Below are 21479 nucleotides of genomic sequence, written 5' to 3' on the forward strand. Positions count from 1 at the left end.
AGGGAGAAAGAGATGGATGGGTAGAGGGAGAGGCAGAATATAGATCAAAGAGACAGAGTGCTATGCAGCATGGAAACAGGGCCTTCAGCACCTCTTCCATGCTAACCAAAGTGTTCACCTCGAGCCACACCCATTAGGTTGCGTTTGGCCCATACTCCTCTAAACCTTTCCAATCCATGTACCTGTCCGTATAACTTTGAAATATTGTTATTGTACTCGCTCCTCCTACCTCTTCTGGCAGCTCATTTCATACTCCCACCACCCTCAGATCTCTTTTAAATCTTTCCCCTCTCATCGAAAATCTAGTTTTACACTCTCCCGCCCTTGGGAAAAGACTGTGATCATCCACATGATCGAAGTTCCCTGTGTTACACCCTGCATTGTTCCAGGCCTATCAGTACAATGCAGCACAGGAACAGGCCCTTTGGCCCACAATGTCAGTGCTGTTCATGATGCCAAGATAAACTAATCTCCTCCACCTGCACATGATCCACATCCCTCCATTCCCTGCATATCCATGTACTTATTTAAAGGCCTCAAATGTCACTATTGTATCTGCCTCCACCACCACCCTCAGCAGTGTGTTCCAGGCACCCACCACTCTCCTTTAAACTTTGCCACTCTCACTTTAAAGCTTTGCCCTCTGCTCGAGTCTGGTCCTTATAAATTAAACCCTCCGTAGCATTATCTGCAGAGGAATCTTGAGGAGCAAGTCTATAGTTTACTGAAAGTGGAAGCACAACATGGATAGGGAGGTAAAGAAGGCAGACAGCTTGCTTACCTTCATTAGTCAGATGTGGGTTTTACAATCAGGTGATCATGTTGCAGCTTTATAAACTATGGTCAGGGCACATTTGTAGTATTGTGTGCAGTATTGTGTGGGGGGGGGAAGAGGGGGGAATAAAAGAGAAATGAGGGATCTGGAGATGGGAGATGAGCACACTGAGGAAGGAAAATGGTGGGGTGTGAAGGGGCAGATGGGAGATAGTGAAATAAATGGGCTGCACCGGGTGTAGGAGGGGGGAACGGAAACGAGAGAGGGCATGGGGGTATTACTTGATATTGGTGAATTCAATGTTCATACCATTGGGTTGTGAACCTGTGTAGATGGACAGAGAGCTGTACAATGCAACAGGAACACAGATCAGTTTTTGTTCACAAATCGTTGCTACTCTCCAATGTGATTGTGTGCCAGAGAGGGAGAGTGTGTGGAGAGGTGGGAATACTGAGAGGGAGCACATGGGTTAATGGGGATTAAGCAGAGAGGGTGAGGAATGTGGGGACGGTATGTTGGTGAGGGGGAGGAAGGGATACAATAATTTGTATTTACTTATGAGCGATGAATGTTGATGTGCAGCGGAAACAAAACTTCTTTGTTTTTGTTGCAGACGTGTGGAAAGTTGTGCAAAAGTAATACCAAAGGTATGTAATGCTCAATTAATGGTTCTTTGTTGCAAGGTGTTTGTGTTGTGAGACAGGGACCTAATGTTACCAATGTACAGGAGTCCTCGGCGCCGTCTCTTCCGTATTCCCCCCCCCGTGTCATATCTCCCCCCCCCCCGTGTCATATCTCCCCCCCCCCCCCCCCCGTGTCATATCTCCTCCCCCCCATGTCGTGTGTCCCACCCCCACCCACGCATAAAATGTTACAAAAACTCATTGGAGTCTCTTGCATCTTATCTGCCAGAGGTCTGCCAGGCCTTCTTTTTTGCCCTTTAGTTTTCCTTTACGAACATCATTTACAAGGATGTTATCATATCATATATCATATCATATATATACAGCCGGAAACAGGCCTTTTCGGCCTCCAAGTCCGTGCCGCCCAGCGATCCCCGTACATTAACACTATCCTACACCCACTAGGGACAATTTTTACATTTACCCAGCCAATTAACCTACATACCTGTACGTCTTTGGAGTGTGGGAGGAAACCGAAGATCTCGGAGAAAACCCACGCAGGTCACGGGGAGAACGTACAAACTCCTTACAGTACAGCACCCGTAGTCAGGATCGAACCTGAGTCTCCGGCGCTGCATTCGCTGTAAAGCAGCAACTCTACCGCTGCGCTACCGTGCCGTGCCAAGACTTGAGGGCCTGAGCTACAGGGAGTGATTGGGCAGTCTAGGACTTTATTCCCTGGAATGCAGGAGGATGAGGAATGAACTTACAGAGGAGTGAGTATAAGATCATGAGTGGAATAGATAAGGTCTTTTACCCAGAGTAGGGAAATTAAGAATCAGAAGCCATAGGATTAGGGTGATAGGGGAAAGATTTAATAGGAACCTAAGGGGCAACTTTTTCACACAGAGGGTGGTGGGAAAATGGAATGTTGGGTATATGGATGGGTACATGGATAATGAAGGAGGGATATGGGCCAAGTGCAAGTAGGTGGGACTAGTATAACAATCAAACAATCTCCTAGATGTTCTAGTGGCCAGAGATCCTAGGGTGACGGAGGAACTGAAGGAACATTAGGTAGAAAATGGTGTTGGGTAGACTGATGGGACTGAAAGCTGATAAATCCCCTGAGCCTGATGGTCTGCATCCCAGGATACTTAAGGAGGTGGCTCTTGAAATTGTGGACGCATTGGTGATCCTTTTCCAATGTTCTATAGATTCAGGATAAGTTCCTGTGGATTGGAGGGTAGCTAATGTTATCCCACTTTTAAGAAAGGAGGGAGAGAGAAAACAGGAAATTATAGACCAGTTAGTCTGACATCAGTGGTGGGGAAGATGCTGGAGTCAATTATAAAAGATGAAATTGCGGAGCATTTGGATAGCAGTAACAGGATCGTTCCGAGTCAGCATGGATTTACGAAGGGGAAATCATGCTTGACTAATCTTCTGGAATTTTTTGAGGATGTAACTAGGAAAATTGACAGGGGAGAACCGGTGGATGTGGTGACTTTCAGAAAGCGTTCGACAAGGTCCCACATAGGAGATTAGTGGGCAAAATTAGAGCACATGGTTTTGGGGGTAGGGTACTGACATGGATGGAAAATTGGTTGGCAGACAGAAAGCAAGGAGTGGGGATAAATGGGTCCCTTTCAGAATAGCAGGCAGTGACTAGTGGGGTACCGCAAGGCTCGGTGCTGGGACCGCAGCTATTTAATATATACATTAATGACTTGGATGAAGGGATTAAAAGTACCATTAGCAAATTTGCAGATGGTACAAAGCTGGGTGGTAGTGTGAACTGTGAGGAAGATGTTATGAGGTTGCAGGGTGACTTGGACAGGTTGTGTGAGTGGGCGGATGCATGGCAGATGCAGTTTAATGTGGATAAGTGTGAGGTTATCCACTTTGGTGGCAAGAATAGGAAGGCAGATTATTATCCGAATGGTGTCAAGTTAGGAAAAGGGGACGTACAACAAGATCTGGGTGTCCTAGTGCATCATTCACTGAAAGGAAGCATGCAGGTACAGCAGGCAGTGAAGAAAGCCAATGGAATGTTGGCCTTCATAACAAGAGGAGTTGAGTATAGGAGCAAAGAGGTCCTTCTGCAGTTGTACAGGGCCCAAGTGAGACCGCACCTGGAGTACTGTGTGCAGTTTTGGTCTCCAAATTTGAGGAAGGATATTCTTGCTATTGAGGGCATGCAGCGTAGGTTTGCTAGGTTAATTCCCGGAATGGTGGGACTATCATATGTTGAAAGACTGGAGTGGCTAGGCTTGTATACACCGGAATTCAGAAGGATGAGAGGGGATCTTATCGAAACATATAAGATTATTAAGGGGTTGGACACCTTAGAGGCAGGAAACATGTTCCCAATGTTGGGGTAGTCCAGAACCAGAGGCCAGTTTAAGAATAAGGGGTAGGCCATTTAGAACGGAGATGAGGAAAAACTTTTTCAGTCAGAGAGTTGTAAATCTGTGGATTTCTCTGCCTCAGAAGGCAGTGGAAGCCAATTCTCTGAATGCATTCAAGAGAGAGCTAGATAGAGCTCTTAAGGATAGCGGAGTCTGGGGGTATGGGGAGAAGGCAGGAACGGGGTACCGATTGAGAATGATCAGCCATGATCACATTGAATGGCGGTGCTGGCTCGAAGGGCCGAATGGCCTACTCCTGCACCTATTATCTACTGTCTAATATAGATGGGGCATATTGGTCAGCATCGGCAGGTTGTGCCTATGGGCCTGTTTCTGTGCTGTGTGATTCCATTACTATAAATATGCCCTCCAGTCCGCTACATTCTCCAGGGATACGCTTTGTCCCAGCCACCTGGACCTGATCCAAGCCTCCTTTTTCCTGACCTTTTCAGGATGTTTCTGCAACTTCAATTACCTTTTGTGCTTTCCTTTGCTGATACTGTAGTGGGATGTTGAACCTGAAATGTTACATCTGTTTCTTTCCCCTATAAACGTTACCTGACTTGCTGAGGTTATTTATTGTTTTCTATTTTATTTAGATTTCCAGCCAATCCGTCATCCAGTAATACGTGCTGATGTAATGTGCTCGGAGCACTTCCCTCTCTGCGTTTCATTAGTTTGTCATCGTCTTTTCTGTCTGAAGGATCATAGCTGGTCAGTCCACTCCTGGTAACCTCCACTTTCCTTTGTTCACAGAAAGCCGAAGCATGCTTCAGAAAGCTATCAATTGTGAAAGATTGCGTAAGTATCAGGTCCTGATGAAAAAAGCTCACAACCAGCCCATAATCCATGTTCCCCTTGATATCCAGAAATCTAGTAATCTCTGTTGTGAATGCCCTCAGTGGCTGAGCTCCCACACCCCTGTGTGATGAAATCTACAGAATCGCCACCTATGAGGATGGGGATTTTTTTCTTATCTCAGTGCTCAACAGCCTGTCCCAACTTGCAATCCCAACAACCCCCTACTTCTACACTTCTCAACTAGAGGAACCAACATTACAATAAATCCCCTCCCAAAGCCTATAATGGATATGCAAATCATCACGAGGTTATTACTCATTATTTTCCACTCGAGAGGACAGGCCCATTCTGCTTAATCTCTCCTCAGGACAAAATCACTCTGGTCCAAATGTACCACAACAAGTTCACCCTGAGCTGCAACCCCTTAAAATTACAACAGATTTAGACAATAGACAATAGGTGCAGGAGTAGGCCATTCGGCCCTTTGAGCCAGCACTGCCATTCAATGTGATCATGGCTGATCATTCACAATCAGTACCCCGTTCCTGCCTTCTCCTCATACCCCCTGACTCCGCTATCTTGAAAGCAGCCAGAGAATTGTCCTCCACTGCCTTCCGAGGCAGAGAATTCCACAAATTTACAACTCTCTGAATGAAAAAGTATTTCCTCATATCCGTTCTAAATGGCTTACCCCTTGTTCTTAAACTGTGGCCCCTGGTTCTGGACTCCCCCAACATTGGGAACATGTTTTCTGCCTCTAATGTGTCTAATCCTTTAATAATATATGTTTCAATAAGACCGCCTCTCATCCTAAATTCCAGCGTATACAGGCCTAGTCGCTCCAGTCTTTCAACATACGATAGTCCCACCGTTTCGGAATTTACCTAGTGAATCTTTGCTGCACGCCCTCAATAGCAAGAATGTCCTTCCTCAAATTTGGAGACCAAAATTCCACACAGTACTCCAGGTGTGGTCTCACTAGGGCCCTGTACAACTGCAGAAGGACCTCTTTGCTCCTATACTCAACTACTCTTGTCATAAAGGCCAACATGCCATTAGCTTTCTTCACTGCCTGCTGTACCTGCATGCTAACTTTAAGTGACTGATGACCAAGGACACCCAGATCTCTTTGTACTTCCCCATTTCCTAACTTGACACCATTCAGACAATAATCTGCCTTCCTGTTCTTTCCACCAAAGTGGATAACCTCACATTTATCCACCTTAAACTGCATCTGCCATGCATCCGCCCACTCACACAACCTGTCCAAATCACCCTGCATCCTCATAGCATCTTCCTCACAGTTCACACTGCCACCCAGCTTTGTATCATCTGCAAATTTGCTAATGGTACTTTTAATCCCTTCATCCAAGTCATTAATGTACTTCGCAAGAATGGCGTTGGAGAGAGAACTGAGGGCGACAGGACAGTCATACCGTGCGGAAACAGGCCCTTCGGCCCAACTTGCCCACACCAACCAACATGTCCCATCTACACTGGCCCCACCTGCCTATGTTTGGCCCATATCTCTCTAAACCTGTCCTATCCATGCACCTGTCCAAATGTTTCTTAAACATTGTGATACTACCTGCCTCTACTACCTCCGGCAGCTCATTCCATACATCCACAACCTGTGTGAAAGTTACCCCTAGGTTCCTATTAAATTTCCCCCCCCTCACCTTAAAACTATGTCCTCTGGTTCTTGATTCCCCTACACTGGGCAAGAGGCTCAGTATGTCTACCCAATCTATTCCTCTCATGATTTTGTACACCTCTATAAGATCACCCCTCATCCTCCTGCGCTCCAATGAATAGAGTCCTAGCTTGCTCAACCTCCATATAATTACGACTCATAAATCTCAGGCCCTTGAATCCTGGCAAGATTCTTGTAAATCTTCTCTGCACCCTTTCCAGCTTGACACCATCTTGCCTAATACCTAATCAATGTCTGATATAAATGCAACAGGACTTCCCAACTTCTATACTTAATACTCTGACAGATGAAGGCCAGTGTGCCAAAAACCTTTTTGACCACTTATCTACTTGTGTTGCCACTTTCAACAAATTATGTACCTGCACTCCTAGATCTTCCTTCTCTACAACTCTCCCCAGAGACTTACCGTTGACTGTGTAGATCCTGCCCATTTTAGTCTTCCCAAAATGCAACACCTCACATTTCTCTGTATTGAATTCCATCAACCATTCCTCAACCCTCCTGGCCAACCGATCAAGATCCTGCTGCAATTATTGACAACTGTGGCGCGTCGAGAAAGGCCCGAAATAAAGGCAAGGAGCCGGGTATTTCGGGAGGTTTGATTTTATTACGTTTGCTAGACCGGTCAAGTCTGCCAGAGTGAAATCGCGCCCAAAACCTCGTCCTTTATAACCGTAGCAAAGGGCCGCCCCCCTGAACCGGTCCATTCCCGTGCCGAGGGGTCGGTAGTGGTATGGCCAGACCCTTGGGAGCCGCCACAGGACCCCCCCCCCCTAGAACCGGAGGCACGAAACGCACTGGTGGTCGCACTACCCGACCGGACCGCGTACGAAAATCGGCCAACAGAGGGGCCGGCGGAGGCACAGTTGGAGGGACGGGTGGTGGGACCCGCAAAGAGGGGCAACCTCGTGACCGAGGCTGGGCAACCCGTTGGTCGATGTCCAAGTGGGCCGGCTTCAAGCGGTCAATTGACATGGCCTCCGGCCGGCCCCCCATGTCCAAGACAAAGGTTGTCTGTCCGTGCTCCAGCACCCGGTACGGGCCCTCACAAGGCCTCTGGAGCGGCGTCCGGTGGGCGTCACGGCGCAGGAACACATGGGTGCAGTCCCGGAGGGCCGATGGCATGAAAAGGCGGAATGTACCATGTCGGGACGTCGGCACAGGTGCGAGCTTGCCAACTCGCTCTCGAAGGCGCTGTAGTTAAGCTCCATCTTAACTATCTACAATACCACCCACTTTTGTGTTATCTGCAAACTTGCTAATCATGTACATTCTCATCCAAATCAATGATATAGATGACAAACAGCAATGGGCCCACCACCAAACCCTGAGGCACACCACCAGTCACAGGCCTCGAGTCCGAAAAGAAACCTTCCACCATCAGCCTCAGCTTCCTTCCATGAAGCCAATTTTCTATCCATCCAGCTATCTCTCCATAGATCACATGTGATCTAACCTTCCAGATGTTCCAGGTGTTCCGGATGTGGCCTTTATTATATCGGTGACACAAAGCATAGATTCAGCGACTGTTTTGCCGGACACTTGAGCTCGACCCACCAAAGATGACTGGATTTCCCAGTTATTAACCACATTAACCCCCCTTCCCATTCCAACACTGACTTTTCTGTCCTGTGCTTCCTCCATTGCCAGAGTGAGGCCAGACACAAACTAGAGGAACAGTGCCTCAAATTCCACGGGTCACTTACAACCTAATAATATGGACATTTAATTCTCCAATTTGGGTAACTTACCAAACTCCCCCACCTTCTTCCCCCCTTCCTTCCCCCCAGTCCATCTCTCTTCCCTGTGCTACACCTGGACTCATAACCATTTCTCTCTCACCCATTTCCTTCCAACTACATTCCTTCCTCTAGCTTCACAATTTTCAACTCACCCTCTGGACTTTGTTCAACCATTCGCTGATCAAAAAACATTCGTCTGAATCCACCCGTGACTCATAGGCTTTGTCCTGCCCCTCCTCTCATCCAACTTCCTTCCCACCCCCCCCCCCCCCCACCCCCAAAATCAGTCCAAAGAAGTGTCCCAACCTGAAACCTTAATGTCTTTCGAAGTTGCAACAGGCAGGAATGAAAAAGAGGACCCAGTTGATATGTATTTGGACTCAGAGGCCTTTAATAAAGTGGAGTATAGGAGGTTATTAAACAAAATTTACATGCTCGGCCATGAGGAAAATATACGAGCCAGGACTTGGTCAACTGAGAGAAGATGGAGTAGGATAAAATGGGTCATTTTTTGGGCTGGGTGGCTGTGACCAGGAATGATGCTGGATTAATGCTGGGCCCAGCTGCTCACAATTGATATCCCTGAATTGTATTAGAAGATCAGGTTGGATATGTCCAAGCAAAACACAAACTGCTGGAGGAACTCAGCATCAGTGGAGGCAGAGGGATGGTGCCTGTTTGGGGTCAGGATCCTGCACCAGCTCACTGCATGATGTATCCAAGGTAGCTGACGATACCAAGCCAGGATTATGCAGAGACATCGGGCAGAACATGGCGGATGGAAAATAATGTGGAGAAAGTTGGAGAATTTTAAATGGTGGGAAATTGAAAGGTGTTGGTGTTGGGAGAGGTCCAAGTATGGGGTTCTTGCACGCCAACCACTGAAAGTTCACATGTAGGGTAGTGAGCTATTTGTTGTGTGTTGGGCTTTATTTTAAGAGGATTGCTCCAATTATATGGGGCACTGGTGAGACAGCACCTGGAATATGTACAGATCTGCTGTACCTGCCTGAGGAAAGATTACCCTCAATGGAAGGTGAGCCGCATTGCTTCAGCAGGTTGAATGGTGGGTTGGGATGGGGTCTGGCTGCTCCTCTGTAGAGAGAACGAACAAACTTGGTCTAAACTCTAGTTCCAAGAATGAGAGGTGATCTCATTGAAACACAAATTTTTACTGGATTTGATATGAATTTGATGTTTCCATTGCCTTCAGTCTGAAATACAACTATCCCCCACTCTCAGCTGCCGGTCCATGCTGCTACCCAATCTTTAACCCCCTCTGGCCCAGTTTCACACTGCCTTGAGGGTAGGACTTCATCAAGCCCCTGAAAGCCCTCTCAGAGATTGAATAGATGGAGGATGGCAGGAGAGAGGGAGAGCAGAAGATACGGGGGGGGGGGGGAAGGGGATTGACAACAGCAGAGAAGTTTCAGGCGAGGAATTCCAGTGATCTGGGATGTGCTGCCTGAATGGAGCTCAGTAGATTCACAGCAATGGGCAAAGGGAACTGGAGAAAGTCTGGACTGTGGGGAGGAATGGGGAGTGAGACTCAGCAAGGAGCTCCACCATCAAGCTGGAACAAGCCTGATGGGCCGAGTGGACTCCTGTCATTCACCGATTCTCAAATCCAATCTGGAATTCCAGAGGGGGAGGGATGTGGGACTTGTTCCCACCCTGTGCCTGGCTTTCCCTCTCCACGGTTCAATAGTTGATAATCTCTCCTTATTTCTGCTCCGGATGTCCTAACTTAGGTCCGTCCGCACCTGGTAACCTTATCTTTCCACTCTCTGTTCACAGATAATAATCCGGAAAGAATCATCTGGAAAGCGAGTGAGTATCAAGTCCTGAGTATAAAAGCGAACACTCGATCCCGAGAAGGAGTCCACAACTAAGCGCTAGTGGGGAGAAGTGATGTTGGTGACAGGACAATGGGTGGAACAGGAAGTGAGTGAGAGAAGTGAAACAGAGAACTGGAAGGCAGAGTGAGGTGAGAGGGGTACAGGGGAGAGATAGTTTGGGGGGAGAGTGTGAGGGAGGCAGATAGGTAGACCGGGAGGAAGGAGAGGGAAATAGAGAAGAGAAGAAAGAGTGGCAAAGAGAAATGCAAGGGTTATGGCCACATCATGCAACACAGAACCCTCAGTCCATCGTGTCCATGCTGACCATCAGGTATCCAACTCCAACCACTTGGTCCGCACCCTACTCACTTGGTAATTCAGGAGCTCATGCAAATGTTTCTTCAACACTGAAAATTTCTGCCTCCCCATCCCCTCAAGGAGATCATTCCAGATTCCAATCACCCTCTGAATGGATAAAGGTCTTCCTCGGATCCTCCTTAGACCAACACCCTCTGTCCCTAGACACATGTACCATTGGGAAACATTTCCTACAATCTATCTCTTACAGCATGGATACAGCTGCTTCGGCCTAACCTGTCCACACCGACCAAAATGCCTCATATAAGCAAGTTCCATTTGCCTGTGTTTGGCCCATATCCCTCAACGCCTTTCGTATCCATGTGCCTGTTCAAGAGTCTTTTAAATGCTGTTATAGTTCCTGCAAGAATGATCTCCACTGGCACCTAATTCCATGACCCAACATCCTCTGAGTGAAAAAAGTGGTCTTCAGGTTCCTATTACATCTTGCCCCTTTCTCCTTAAATCTAGGACCTCTGACTTTTGATTGTCTATCCTGGATAAAAGACTCTATTCACTCTCCTCATGATTTTAAACACCCAAAACACATCACTCTCTCTAACTCAGGCCATCAAGCCATGAAAAATTCTGGTAAATTATTTCTAGATTATTTCCAGTTTAATGACATGCAGTGCATTCAGAAAGCATTCAGACCCCATCATCTTTTCCACATTTTGCTACGTTACAGCCTTATTTTAAAAGATGGTTGTGAAACGGTGAACGGTAGGGATCTGGGGAGTGTTGTAGAGCAGCTGGATCGAGGAGTATTTATAGTACTGTGTTCAGTTTTGGGCACCAGGTTACAGGAAAGATGTTCTCAAGCTGGAAAGAGTGCAGAGAAGATTTACGAGGATGTTGCCAGGACGCGAGGGCCTGAGCTATAGGCTATGACTATAGCTTGGAGCGCAGGACGATGAGGGGTGATCTTATAGAGGTGTAGAAACTCATGAGAGGAATAGTTTGGGTAGATGCACAGTCTCTTGCCCATAATAGGGGAATCGACAACCAGAGGACATAGGTTTAAGGTGAGGGGGAAAAGATTTAATAGGAATTTGACGGGTATTATATTCACAAAAAAGGGTGACAGGTGTATGGAACGAGCTGCCGGAGGAGGTAGTTGATGCAGGTACTATCGCAACGTTTAATAAGCATTTAGACAGATTCATGGATAGGATATGTTTGGAGCGATATGGGCCAAAGCAGACAGATGGGACGAGTGCAGATGGGACATGTTGGTCGGTTTGGGCAAGTTGGGCCGAAGGGCCTGTTTCCACACTGTATGACTCTGTATGCATGGTATAGGAGAGATAGAGGGTAAAAGAGGTGAGTGAGTTGTTTTATTGATTAAGGAGAATGTCACGGCACTAGCCTGAGATTACATTACGGATGGTTTGCCCAGTGAGGCTATATGCGTGCAGCCAATTTATATATCCTGCCTATTCTGTCCTCCAACTTTATTTCATCACCACCCATATGGACTTCCAGCCTGTCACCTGCCTCAGTCCCGCATTGAATCCCGCCCATCTGCCTTTCAAGTTTAGTCCCGTCCACTGTGCCTTCCCTCCACAGATGCTGCCTAACCTGCTCACTTCCCCTAGCAGCATGGTTTTCCCATCTATTCTGGCAGGGACAGACCTGGAGTGACAGAGCCCCAGAGGATGAATGGGTGGATGGGGCGGTGGTCGTCAGTGAATGGGGGGGAGGGGGGGGGGGGAGGTAGTAGGGTTTGGGTTGACAAGGACAAGGGCCTGCCAGTGGGTTGGGGTGATAGTTTCTGAGTTAATGGGGGGTTTCCACAGTGAGTGAGTGAGGGGTGACCCTTCACCGACTGTTGGTCACCCTCACTCCAGCTCCTTTCCCAGAAAGGTTTTCACCACTTTCTTTTGCCCGCAGATTATTACTGAAGCACGTTTGTATCTCAAGTAACCGTACAGAGCTCACAGCCAACCAACTGCACAGCACGCTAGGATTCTGCAAATGCTCAGCGGGACAGGGGATGGAAAGGGATGGAAGAACAGAGACTGCCAGAGACACTCTGGTGGATGGATAAACAGGAAAAAGAGGCAGGTTGAAAGAGGGAAAGAGAGAAAGTTGGAGGTGTTCATGTGTTAGTCCTGTCGAGCTGCTAAATTCTCACTGCAGTTATCACCTGAAGGTAATATTCTTTATTGGAGACTCAGCTGTGACCTGTGCTCACATCACACATCGTCACTACATGGACATGCACCTTTCAATGTTCTCAAAATTATTATGGGGAGAGACCTAGAGGAAACATATGTACAAGCAAAGGAAGGACACCACACAAACAGGCAAAGAAGTGGTGTGATAGACAGATTGAAACGCCAGGGGTTCAGCAAATGCGAGCTATGCTTTGCTTTGTGGCTTTTAAGCAATAAAAAATCATTTCAAAACTTGTCTTGTATTGGTTATGTATGTCTGGACCTCTCCTGGTGCCATGGATGGAGACAGGAGGGGGTGCAGGTGAATGTGTGACCCACAACTGATGCAAGAGGAAGGACTTGGATTACTGGGGCAGGGCAGCCAAACTGAATGGTCAGGCTCAGAGCTGGATTGGCAGGGTGAAGGGAAACCCACAATGATTCAGGACCGCTGGGTGCCTTCAGTAAATGAGTCTGCAAAGCAGATGAAACAGGCTGGAAGAAAGAAAACCAAGTAGAGGGTACAGTGGAGCAGCAGTTAGTGCTGCTGTCTGCCAGCTCTAATCCGTGTGCAGTTTATATGCTCTTCCTGTGTCCGTGGGTTCCCCTGGCACTCCTCCCACATCCCCTGCCCCACGGGGTGATCGGTCACTCTGGTAGCCCATCCTGGGCCACAGGTAAACTTTGTGGGCCAATACGATTGCACAGACTGGAAGGACTGAAAGGGCTTTCCTCATAAAGAAATCCAGAAATGTGTAAAGGTTTTGAAGGGGTTAATTGTTTGTAGTTCAGTGTGTGTGGTTGGGGTGAGGTGGGGTGGGGTGGGGGGGGGGGGGGGGTGAAGGTAGTGGAGGACAATGCAGAGACCATGGGAGGTTTGCAGTGACCAGAAGACATGGCTTACATAGAGTGCATGTGGAGAGAATGTTTCCACTAGTTGGAGAGTCTGGGACCAGAGGGCACAGCCTCAGAATGAAAGGACATACCTTAAGAATGGAGATGAGGTGAAATATCTTTCGCCAGAGGGTGGTGAATCTGTGGAATTCATCGCCATAGACGGCTGTGCAGGCCGTCATTGGGTATTTTCAAAGCAGAGGTTGACTGGTTCTTGATTAGTAAGGGGGTCAAAGGTTACAGAGAGAAGGCTGAAGAATGGGTTGTGAGGGAAAGATAGATCGGTCATGAATAAATGGCAGAGTCGACTCGATGGGCCAAATGGCCTAACTCTGTTCTTAATTCCGGCTTCATGGACATTAGTGTCAGTGAAATCTGAGGGTTACCAAAGAGATAGATAGTAGTTCAGAACTGCTCTCTGGCTGTGATAGGATAGTTCACTTTCCAGATAACAGCTGTGAAGAAACTGTCCCTGAATCGGCAGGTGTGCGTTTTCACATTTAATACCTTTTGCCTGAGGAAAGAAGAGGTAGTGGCTAAGGTGTGATGTCCTTGATTATGCTGCTGGCCTTGCCGAGGCAGCATGAGATATAAATAGAGTCAATACAAGGGAGGTTGGTTTGTGTGATGGTCTGGGTTGCGTCCACAATTCGTGGTCTTGGATGGAGTTGTTCCCAAGCCAAGCAGAGATGCATCCTGATAAAGTTCCTCATGGCAGCCTGATCGAGACAATTGGTTTAGTTTAGTTCTGTTATTGCTGTCACGTGTACCGAGATGCAATGAAATATTTTATTTTGCATACTATCCAGCCACAGCTTGCCTGTACCAGGCCCATATCCCCTCAACCCTTGATAGAAACAAGGAACTGCATATCTTTTTTGCATTCATTGTTTCATTCAATCATTCATTCATTCTTCTGTATCTCTCCACATCGCTATCTATATCTCTCGTTTCCATTATCCCTAACCAGTCTGAAGAAGGGACTCGACCTGAAACGTCACCCATTCCTTCTCTCCAAAGATGCTGCCTGTCCCGCTGAGTTACTCCAACTTTTTGTGTCTATCAAGGAACTGCAGATGCTGAGTTACTCCAGCACTCTGTCTATCCCTTCAAACACCCCCTTCTATGTAGCTGTCAGTGGCTTTCAAATGTCATAATTGTAGCTGCTTCTACCATCGCATCTAACAGCTCCATATGTACACAGCCCTCTGTATGGGGAAGCAGTTGCCTCTTGTATCCCTTTTAAATCTTTTCCCTCTCTGCGTCAACGTATGCCCTTTAGTTTTAGACTCTCTTCTCTAATACCCAATAACTTAGCCTCCACAGCCAGCAAAGAATTCCACAGGTTCACCACCCTCTGACAAACAGCTTTCAAACACACATCACGGGTTAACCCAATCACCCCCGGGATAACTCTCATGAGCCTCTTCTGGACCTTCTTCCCTCTCTCGGCTCCTTCAACCTAATCAAGATTCTTGATTAGTCCGGGCGTCAAAGGTTGTAGCAGCAACTTAGTCCTTCCCAATAAAGTCCTTAAGCTTACCACTTTTACGAAAGGAGTGGAGTGAACATTCTTGACGCAAACAACCACAGAGATCTCATGACGTTTCAGTTTAATTAGTCGTTTATTGAAGTAGTTATACAAACAGATTAGTATATCTCTAGTCATTGACTTGGTAAGAATTGTATCCCACCACAGCTCCTCTCGTGTCTATTGCATAACATCGCGGTCTTCCCAATTGTAATTCTGGCCCCTCCCCTGGCTCCTCCCAGTCCATATATGCACATATGCCAATGTATGTAAGCCTAGTATTCATCTGACGACAACCCCCAAAAATAGGATACAAAAGAATATAATATGCTAAGACAGCTAGCAAATACACATGGCTCCGACAAAGGTTATGGGGAGAAGGCAGGAGAATGGGGTTGAGAGGAAAAGATAGATCAGCCAGGATCTATGGCTGGAGAATGGCAGAGTAGACTCTATGGGCTGAATAGCCTCATTCTGCTCCTATGCATTATGAACATCATACTATAAACACGTACAATATATAGAATAGATGACCAGTGATAGTTTGATTCAGACTGGCTCACCCAGGGAAGACACAGGGCTGTGGCGAAAGGATGTTATTCTGACTGGAGGCCCATAACCAGTGGAGTTCCACAGGGATTAGTGCTGGCACCTATTTTAACAGTATATATATTAATGATAGCGATGAAAATTAGTTGGCCAGTAAATGTGCAGATGATGCACAAATTGGTGCTCAGGGACAGTGAAAAAAAGACTCAAATGTATATATAACTTAGTTACAGATGTGAGCGGAGAAATGGCAGGCAGTGTTTACCCGGGCAAATATGCGGAATTGCATTTTGGGAGGTTGAATATAAGGGGGAAATTTAGTTTTTACAACATAAAGTGGGGAGTGCCTGGAATGTGCTGTTGGGAGTGATGGTAGAGGCAGATATGATAGTGGGATTTAAAAGGCTTTAGACAGGCTCATGGATATGCAGGGGATGGAGGGATATGGATTATGTGCATGCAGGGGGGATTGGTTTAATTTGGCATCAGGTTCGGCACAATATTCGATAAATGAGGGGATGAAGGGTGGAGACTCCATCAACGTGGGCAAAGCCATGATAGCGGCTCAGTGGCTGGCTGATCCCAACAGCAAGCACCCAAGGAAGAGCAGCAGACTGCATGCCAAGTGGATACCTCTGTATCAGAGGGTGGTCGAGCGGGGTTCGAGAGATTGCAGGGCTGTATCATTACCGTGGATGGTAAGGTGGAGGCTCTGATTCCATGGTGTGCCTGCCACTGAGGGAGAGCTGAGAACCACAGCAAGGCAGTAGCTGACTGATACGGAGTGGGGAATGGACTGGATTCTGTGATGTTGGTGGTGGGAGGGAGAGATGCTCTCAGTCATACAGCACAGTGGCAGTGCCTCCAGCCGTGCAGTGACCACCCACACACCCGTCTACACTGATCCCACATTCACCCACTTCACTCTCCCCACATTCACACCAACACCCCCCCAGCACACGCACACCCTGAGGGCAATTCAAAACAGCCAATAAACCCACCCACCATCACAACTCAAATTGCAGCAGGATCTTGATCAGTTGGCCATGTGGGCTGAGAAATACTTGATGGAATTTAACACTGAGAAATGTGAGGTGTTGCATTTTGGAAAGTCAAACATGGGCAAGACCTACACAGTGAATGTTAAGGCTCTGGGGAGTGTTGTAAAGCAGACAATCTAGGAGTGCAGATACATAGTTTGTTGAAAGTGACATCACAGGCAGATCGGGCGGTCAAAACGGCTTTTTGGCACATTGGCCTTCATCATTCAGAGTATTGAGTATAAAAGTTGGAAGGTCATGATTTAGTTGTATCAGACGTTGGTGAGGCAGCATTGAGAGGGTTGTGTCCAGTTCTGGGCACCATGACATAGGAAAGATGTCAAGATGGAAAGGGAGCACAGAAGATTTATGAGGATTTTGCCAGGACTCGAGGGCCTGAGCTACAGGGAGAAGTTGAGCAGGCTGGGACTCTATTCCTTGCAGCGCAGGAGGATGAGGGGTGATCGTATAGACGTGTACAAAATCATGAGAAGAAACGATAGGGTAGTCGCACAAAGTCTCTTGCCCAGAGTAGGGGAATCACAAACCAGAGAACATAAGTTTAAGGAGAGGGGAAAAGATTTAATAGGAAACTGAGCAGTAACGTTTTCACAGAGAGGGTGGTGGGTGTATGGAACGAGCTGCCGGAGTTGAGGCAGGTACTAGATTCAGGATTCAAGATTCAAGATTCAATATTGTCGCATGTACAGTGAAATTTGAGTTACCATACAGCCATCTATCTATATACAAAAACTCTTGTTTGTTTGTTTATTTGTGACTGAACTTCAGCCAAAACTGTACTAGATAGCACAACATTTTTAGGCCCACCTATCAGACTGATTAGACCAAGCGGACCAGCTGGGCCCAAACTCCTCCCGCATTCGCGCAGCGCCCGATCACCTCTTCCCCCCCCCTCCTTTCCCCCCACCTCTCCTCTCCCCCGTCTCCTTTCCCCCCTCTCCTCTGCCCCCCTCTACTCCCCCCCTCCTCTCCCACCCTCTCCTCTCCCCTCTCCTCTCCCCCCTCTCTCTCCCGCCCTCTCTCCTCTCCCCTCTCCTCTCCCCCTCTCCTCTCCCCCCTCTCTCTCCCACCCTCTCTCCTCTCCCCCTCTCTCTCCCACCCTCTCTCCTCTCCCCCTCTCCTCTCCCCCTCTCCTCTCCTCTCCCCCCTCTTCTCCCCCCTCTCCTCTCCTCTCCCCCCTCTTCTCCCCCCTCTCCTCTCTTCTCTCCCCCCCTGCTCTCCCCCTCCTCTCCTTGACCCCCACTCCTCCCTCACACCCCTCTCCTCCCTCCCCCCTCTCCTCTCTCCCCCCTCTCCTCTCTCCCCCCTCTCCTCTCTTCCCCCTCTCCTCTCTCCCCCCTCTCCTTTCCTCCCTCCCCCCTCTCCTCCCTCCCCCCTCTCCTCTCTCCCCCCTCTCCTCCCTCGCCCCCTCTCCTCCCTCCCCCCTCTCCTCTCTCCCCCTCTCCTCTCTCCCCCCTCTCCTCTCTCCCCCCTCTCCTCCCTCCCCCCTCTCCTCTCTCCCCCCTCTCCTCCCTCGCCCCCTCTCCTCCCTCCCCCCTCTCCTCTCTCCCCCTCTCCTCTCTCCCACCTCTCCTCTCTCCCCCCTCTCCTTTCTCCCCCTCTCCTCTCTCCCCCCCTCTCCTTTCCTCCCTCCCCCCTCCTCCCAAGGAGACAGATTTAAACTTTAAAATGTGAATAACTTAAAAAAATATAACACCTATTTCGATGAAACGTCTTCCAATAAGACCACCGGACGATGGTAAGGTGGGCTTAAAATTGTCGTGCTAACGTGTACCGTTTTGGCTGTAGTCCCGGAACAAACAAACAAGAGTTTTTGTATAAAGATTTTATTTGCTGCTGAGCTGTTAAAGATAACCCCCATTTAAAAGCTCCCCAAAACCCCCCCTACATTAACTGAAATTGAGTTAAGGTTGTTTTAAAGAACCCCAGTCACACACTCCTTCCCCCCTCCATCAACTTTATCCCCCCTCCCCTCACCTGATCAATACCTATCTCTTTTTAATATCATGCCAAGAGGTAGGACTTAAAGGGAACGTTTTCGACGGCGCGGGTTGTATTGCATAGAGCGCAGGAGGATGACAGCTGGTGTACAAAATCAGGAGAGAAATAGATAAGTTAGATGGGCAGAGTATTTTTTTGTGTATTTTGTTGAGTAATGGTATCAAGAACAAGGGAGCAGTTGGTAATTGTGCAAAAAGACAAATGATTACGAACCGTACGGACAATGTTTGTACACAGAGGGTGGTCGGTATATTGGGCGACTGTCAGAGTGGTTAGTTCAGGTCGGGACTATAACCACATTGGCAAAGAACATTTGGGCAGGTACATGGATAATTCCCCTAAGATGGCTTCCATCCAGTCCCAATAGTCCCCAAAGCTGACATCCTGACATCCCTTACCCCCATAAACTGGCTACCTCCCATTCCCTTTTTACCCAACCTGGCTACATTCCATTCCCCCAACTCCCCCTAGCTGGCTACCTCCCATCCCTTACTCGCCCAATCTGGCTAACTCCCATTTCTTTTTTTTCCCAACCTGGCTGCCTCCCATTCCGCTTACACCCCGAAGCTGGCTGTTTCCCATCCCTTACTCCCCCAAGCTGTCTTCTTCTCATTCCCAATACACCCCCAACATCCCATCACCCTTACTCGCCCAAGCTGGCATCCTCTCACCCCTCCCCCCCCCCTCAATCTGGCCACGTCCCAAACGTTACACCCCAAGCTGGCTGCCTCTCATCTATTACTCGCCTAAGTTGGTGACTTCACATTCCGCTTCCTCCCCTAAGCTGTCTACCACCCAACCCATTCATCCCCAAGCTGGTAGCTCCCATTTCCCTAACTCCCCCAAGCTGGCAACCTCCCATACGTCACTTCTCCCATACGTCACTCCCTACCTCCACCACTTACTAACCTAAGCTGTTTTCCTCCCTTTCCACTCAATATCCCAAGCTGTCTATATCCCATCCCTTACTCCCATGAGCGGCCTGCCGACCATCCCTTACTCCCCCAAGCTGACCACCTCCCATCCCTTACTCCCCCAATCTGGCCACGTCCAATCCCTTACTCCCGCTAGGTTGCTACCACCCATCCCTTACCCCCCCCCCCCTAAACTGGCTACCTCTAATCCCCTACTCCCCCAAACTGGTTAACTCCCATTCACCGGACTCCCACAAGCGGGGTTCCTCCTATCCCTTACTCCCACAAGCGGGCTTCCTCCCATCCCTAACTTCTCCAAGCGGTCTTCCTCCCATTCCCAATACTCCCACAAATTCCCAATCCACTTACTCGCCCAAGCAGGCATCCTCACATCCCTTACCACTCTAAGCTGGCAACCTCCCATTCACGGAGCTCCCCGAAGCTGGCTACCACCCAACCCTTTCTCCCCCAAGCTGGCAGTCTCCCAATCCCTAATTCGCCTAAGCTGGCTTCATTTCAGCCACAGTACTTTCCCAACCTGGCATGCTCACATCCCTTACCCCCGTAAGCTGGCTATCTCCCATCCCTTACTCCCCCAAGCTGGCTACCTCCCATTCCCTTGTTTCCCAACCTGACAACCTCCCATTCACGGAGCTCCCCGAAGCTGGCTTCCTCCCAACCTTTACTTCCCCAAGCCTGATTCCTCCCATTCCCTGTATTCCCCAAGCTGATTACCTCCCAACACTTACTCTCTGAAGTTGGTGACCTCCCATCACTTACTCCCCCAAGCGGGCTTCTTCCCATTCCCCTCAATATCGCAAGCTGGCTATATCCCATCCCTTACTCCCAGTAGCTCGCTACCTGCCATCCCTTACTCCCCCAAGCTGTCTTTTTTTCCCATCCCCTATCTCCCCCAAGATGGCTACCTCCCATTCACCATAATCCCCCAGGCTGGCTACCTCCCAACCCGTAATTCCCCCAAATGTGGCTTCCTCTCATTCCCAATACTCCCCCAATATGACTGCGTCCCATTTCACATACTCCCCCAAGCTGGCCACCACCCAACTCTTTCTCCCCCAAGCTGGTCACTCCCGTTCCCCTTACTCCCGCAAGCTGACTTCCTCCAATCCTTTACTCCCCCCCCAAGCTGTCTACCTCCCATTCCGTTTACTTCACCAAGATGGCATCCTCACATCCCTTCCCCCCCGCCCCCCTCAGCTGGCATCCTCCCATTTCCTTTCTCCCCCAAACTGGCTCTCTAATCCCTAATTTCACCAAAGCTGGCTTCATCCCAAATCCCTTACTCCTGCAAGCCGTCTTCCTCCCATTCCCAATACTCTCCCAAGCTAGCTTCCTCCCATACGTTACTCCCCCAAGCTGGCTATATCCCATCCTTTACTCCCCCAAGCTGTCTTTCTCCCTTCACCTAACCCCCCAAGACGGTTATTTCCCATTCCCCATAATCCCCCAAGCAGGATACCTCCCAACCCGCAATTCCCCTCAAATCCGGCTTCCTCCCATTCCCAATACTTCCCAAAGCTGGCTGCCTCCCATTCCACTTACTTCTTTCCCCTTACACCCCCAAGCTGGCTACCACCCAACCCTTTCCCCACCAAGCTGGTATCTCCCATTCGCATCACTCCCCCAAGCTGACTACCTCCCATCCCTTACTCCCGCAAGATGGTACCTCCCATTCCCACTACTCCCCCAAGCTTGCTTCCTCCCATCCTTCCTTCCATCCCTTTATCCCCATATCTGGCTTCATCCCATCCTCTGTAAAACTGTATAATTGTAAATTTGTCCCTTCCAAATGGAGACCCGACCTTTGTTTGTGGGTGGTGTCTCCGTTCCTGCTGCGGCTTACCATCGGCCAAACACCTGGAGCTGGCGGCCTCCACCCGGGACCACCTGGGCTCTGGTTCACAGAGCCCGCGGACCGACCGGACTCACCATTAGCGGAGCCGGCTGTCTTCGGAGGCTGCGGGAGCGGCTGCGACTCGCCTTTGGCTCGGGCCGCATGGATGCCGACATCGGGAGCTCCGGCAGCTGCAGCGTGTTCACCCGCCCCGGATCGCGGAGCTTGGGTCGGCTCACCGCGGATCGCGGGGC

General features: G+C 48.9%; 1 protein-coding gene across 1 annotated transcript in view; it reads left to right on the forward strand.

The window, feature by feature from the left end:
• The window catches only part of LOC144590114 (ribonuclease T2-like), a 33984-nt gene extending 21383 nt beyond the window's left edge, over positions 1–12601 (forward strand). The window contains exons 7-10 of the mRNA XM_078394973.1: positions 1389–1422; positions 4566–4610; positions 9864–9896; positions 12155–12601. Coding sequence (XP_078251099.1) covers positions 1389–1422; positions 4566–4610; positions 9864–9896; positions 12155–12187 — 145 coding nt within the window. The 3' untranslated portion in view covers positions 12188–12601. The remainder of the gene's footprint in view (positions 1–1388; positions 1423–4565; positions 4611–9863; positions 9897–12154) is intronic.
• Positions 12602–21479: the final 8878 nt, after the last annotated feature.

This window comes from Rhinoraja longicauda, unplaced genomic scaffold (assembly GCF_053455715.1).
Source record: "Rhinoraja longicauda isolate Sanriku21f unplaced genomic scaffold, sRhiLon1.1 Scf000140, whole genome shotgun sequence".
Classification (NCBI taxonomy): Eukaryota; Metazoa; Chordata; class Chondrichthyes; order Rajiformes; family Arhynchobatidae; genus Rhinoraja; species Rhinoraja longicauda.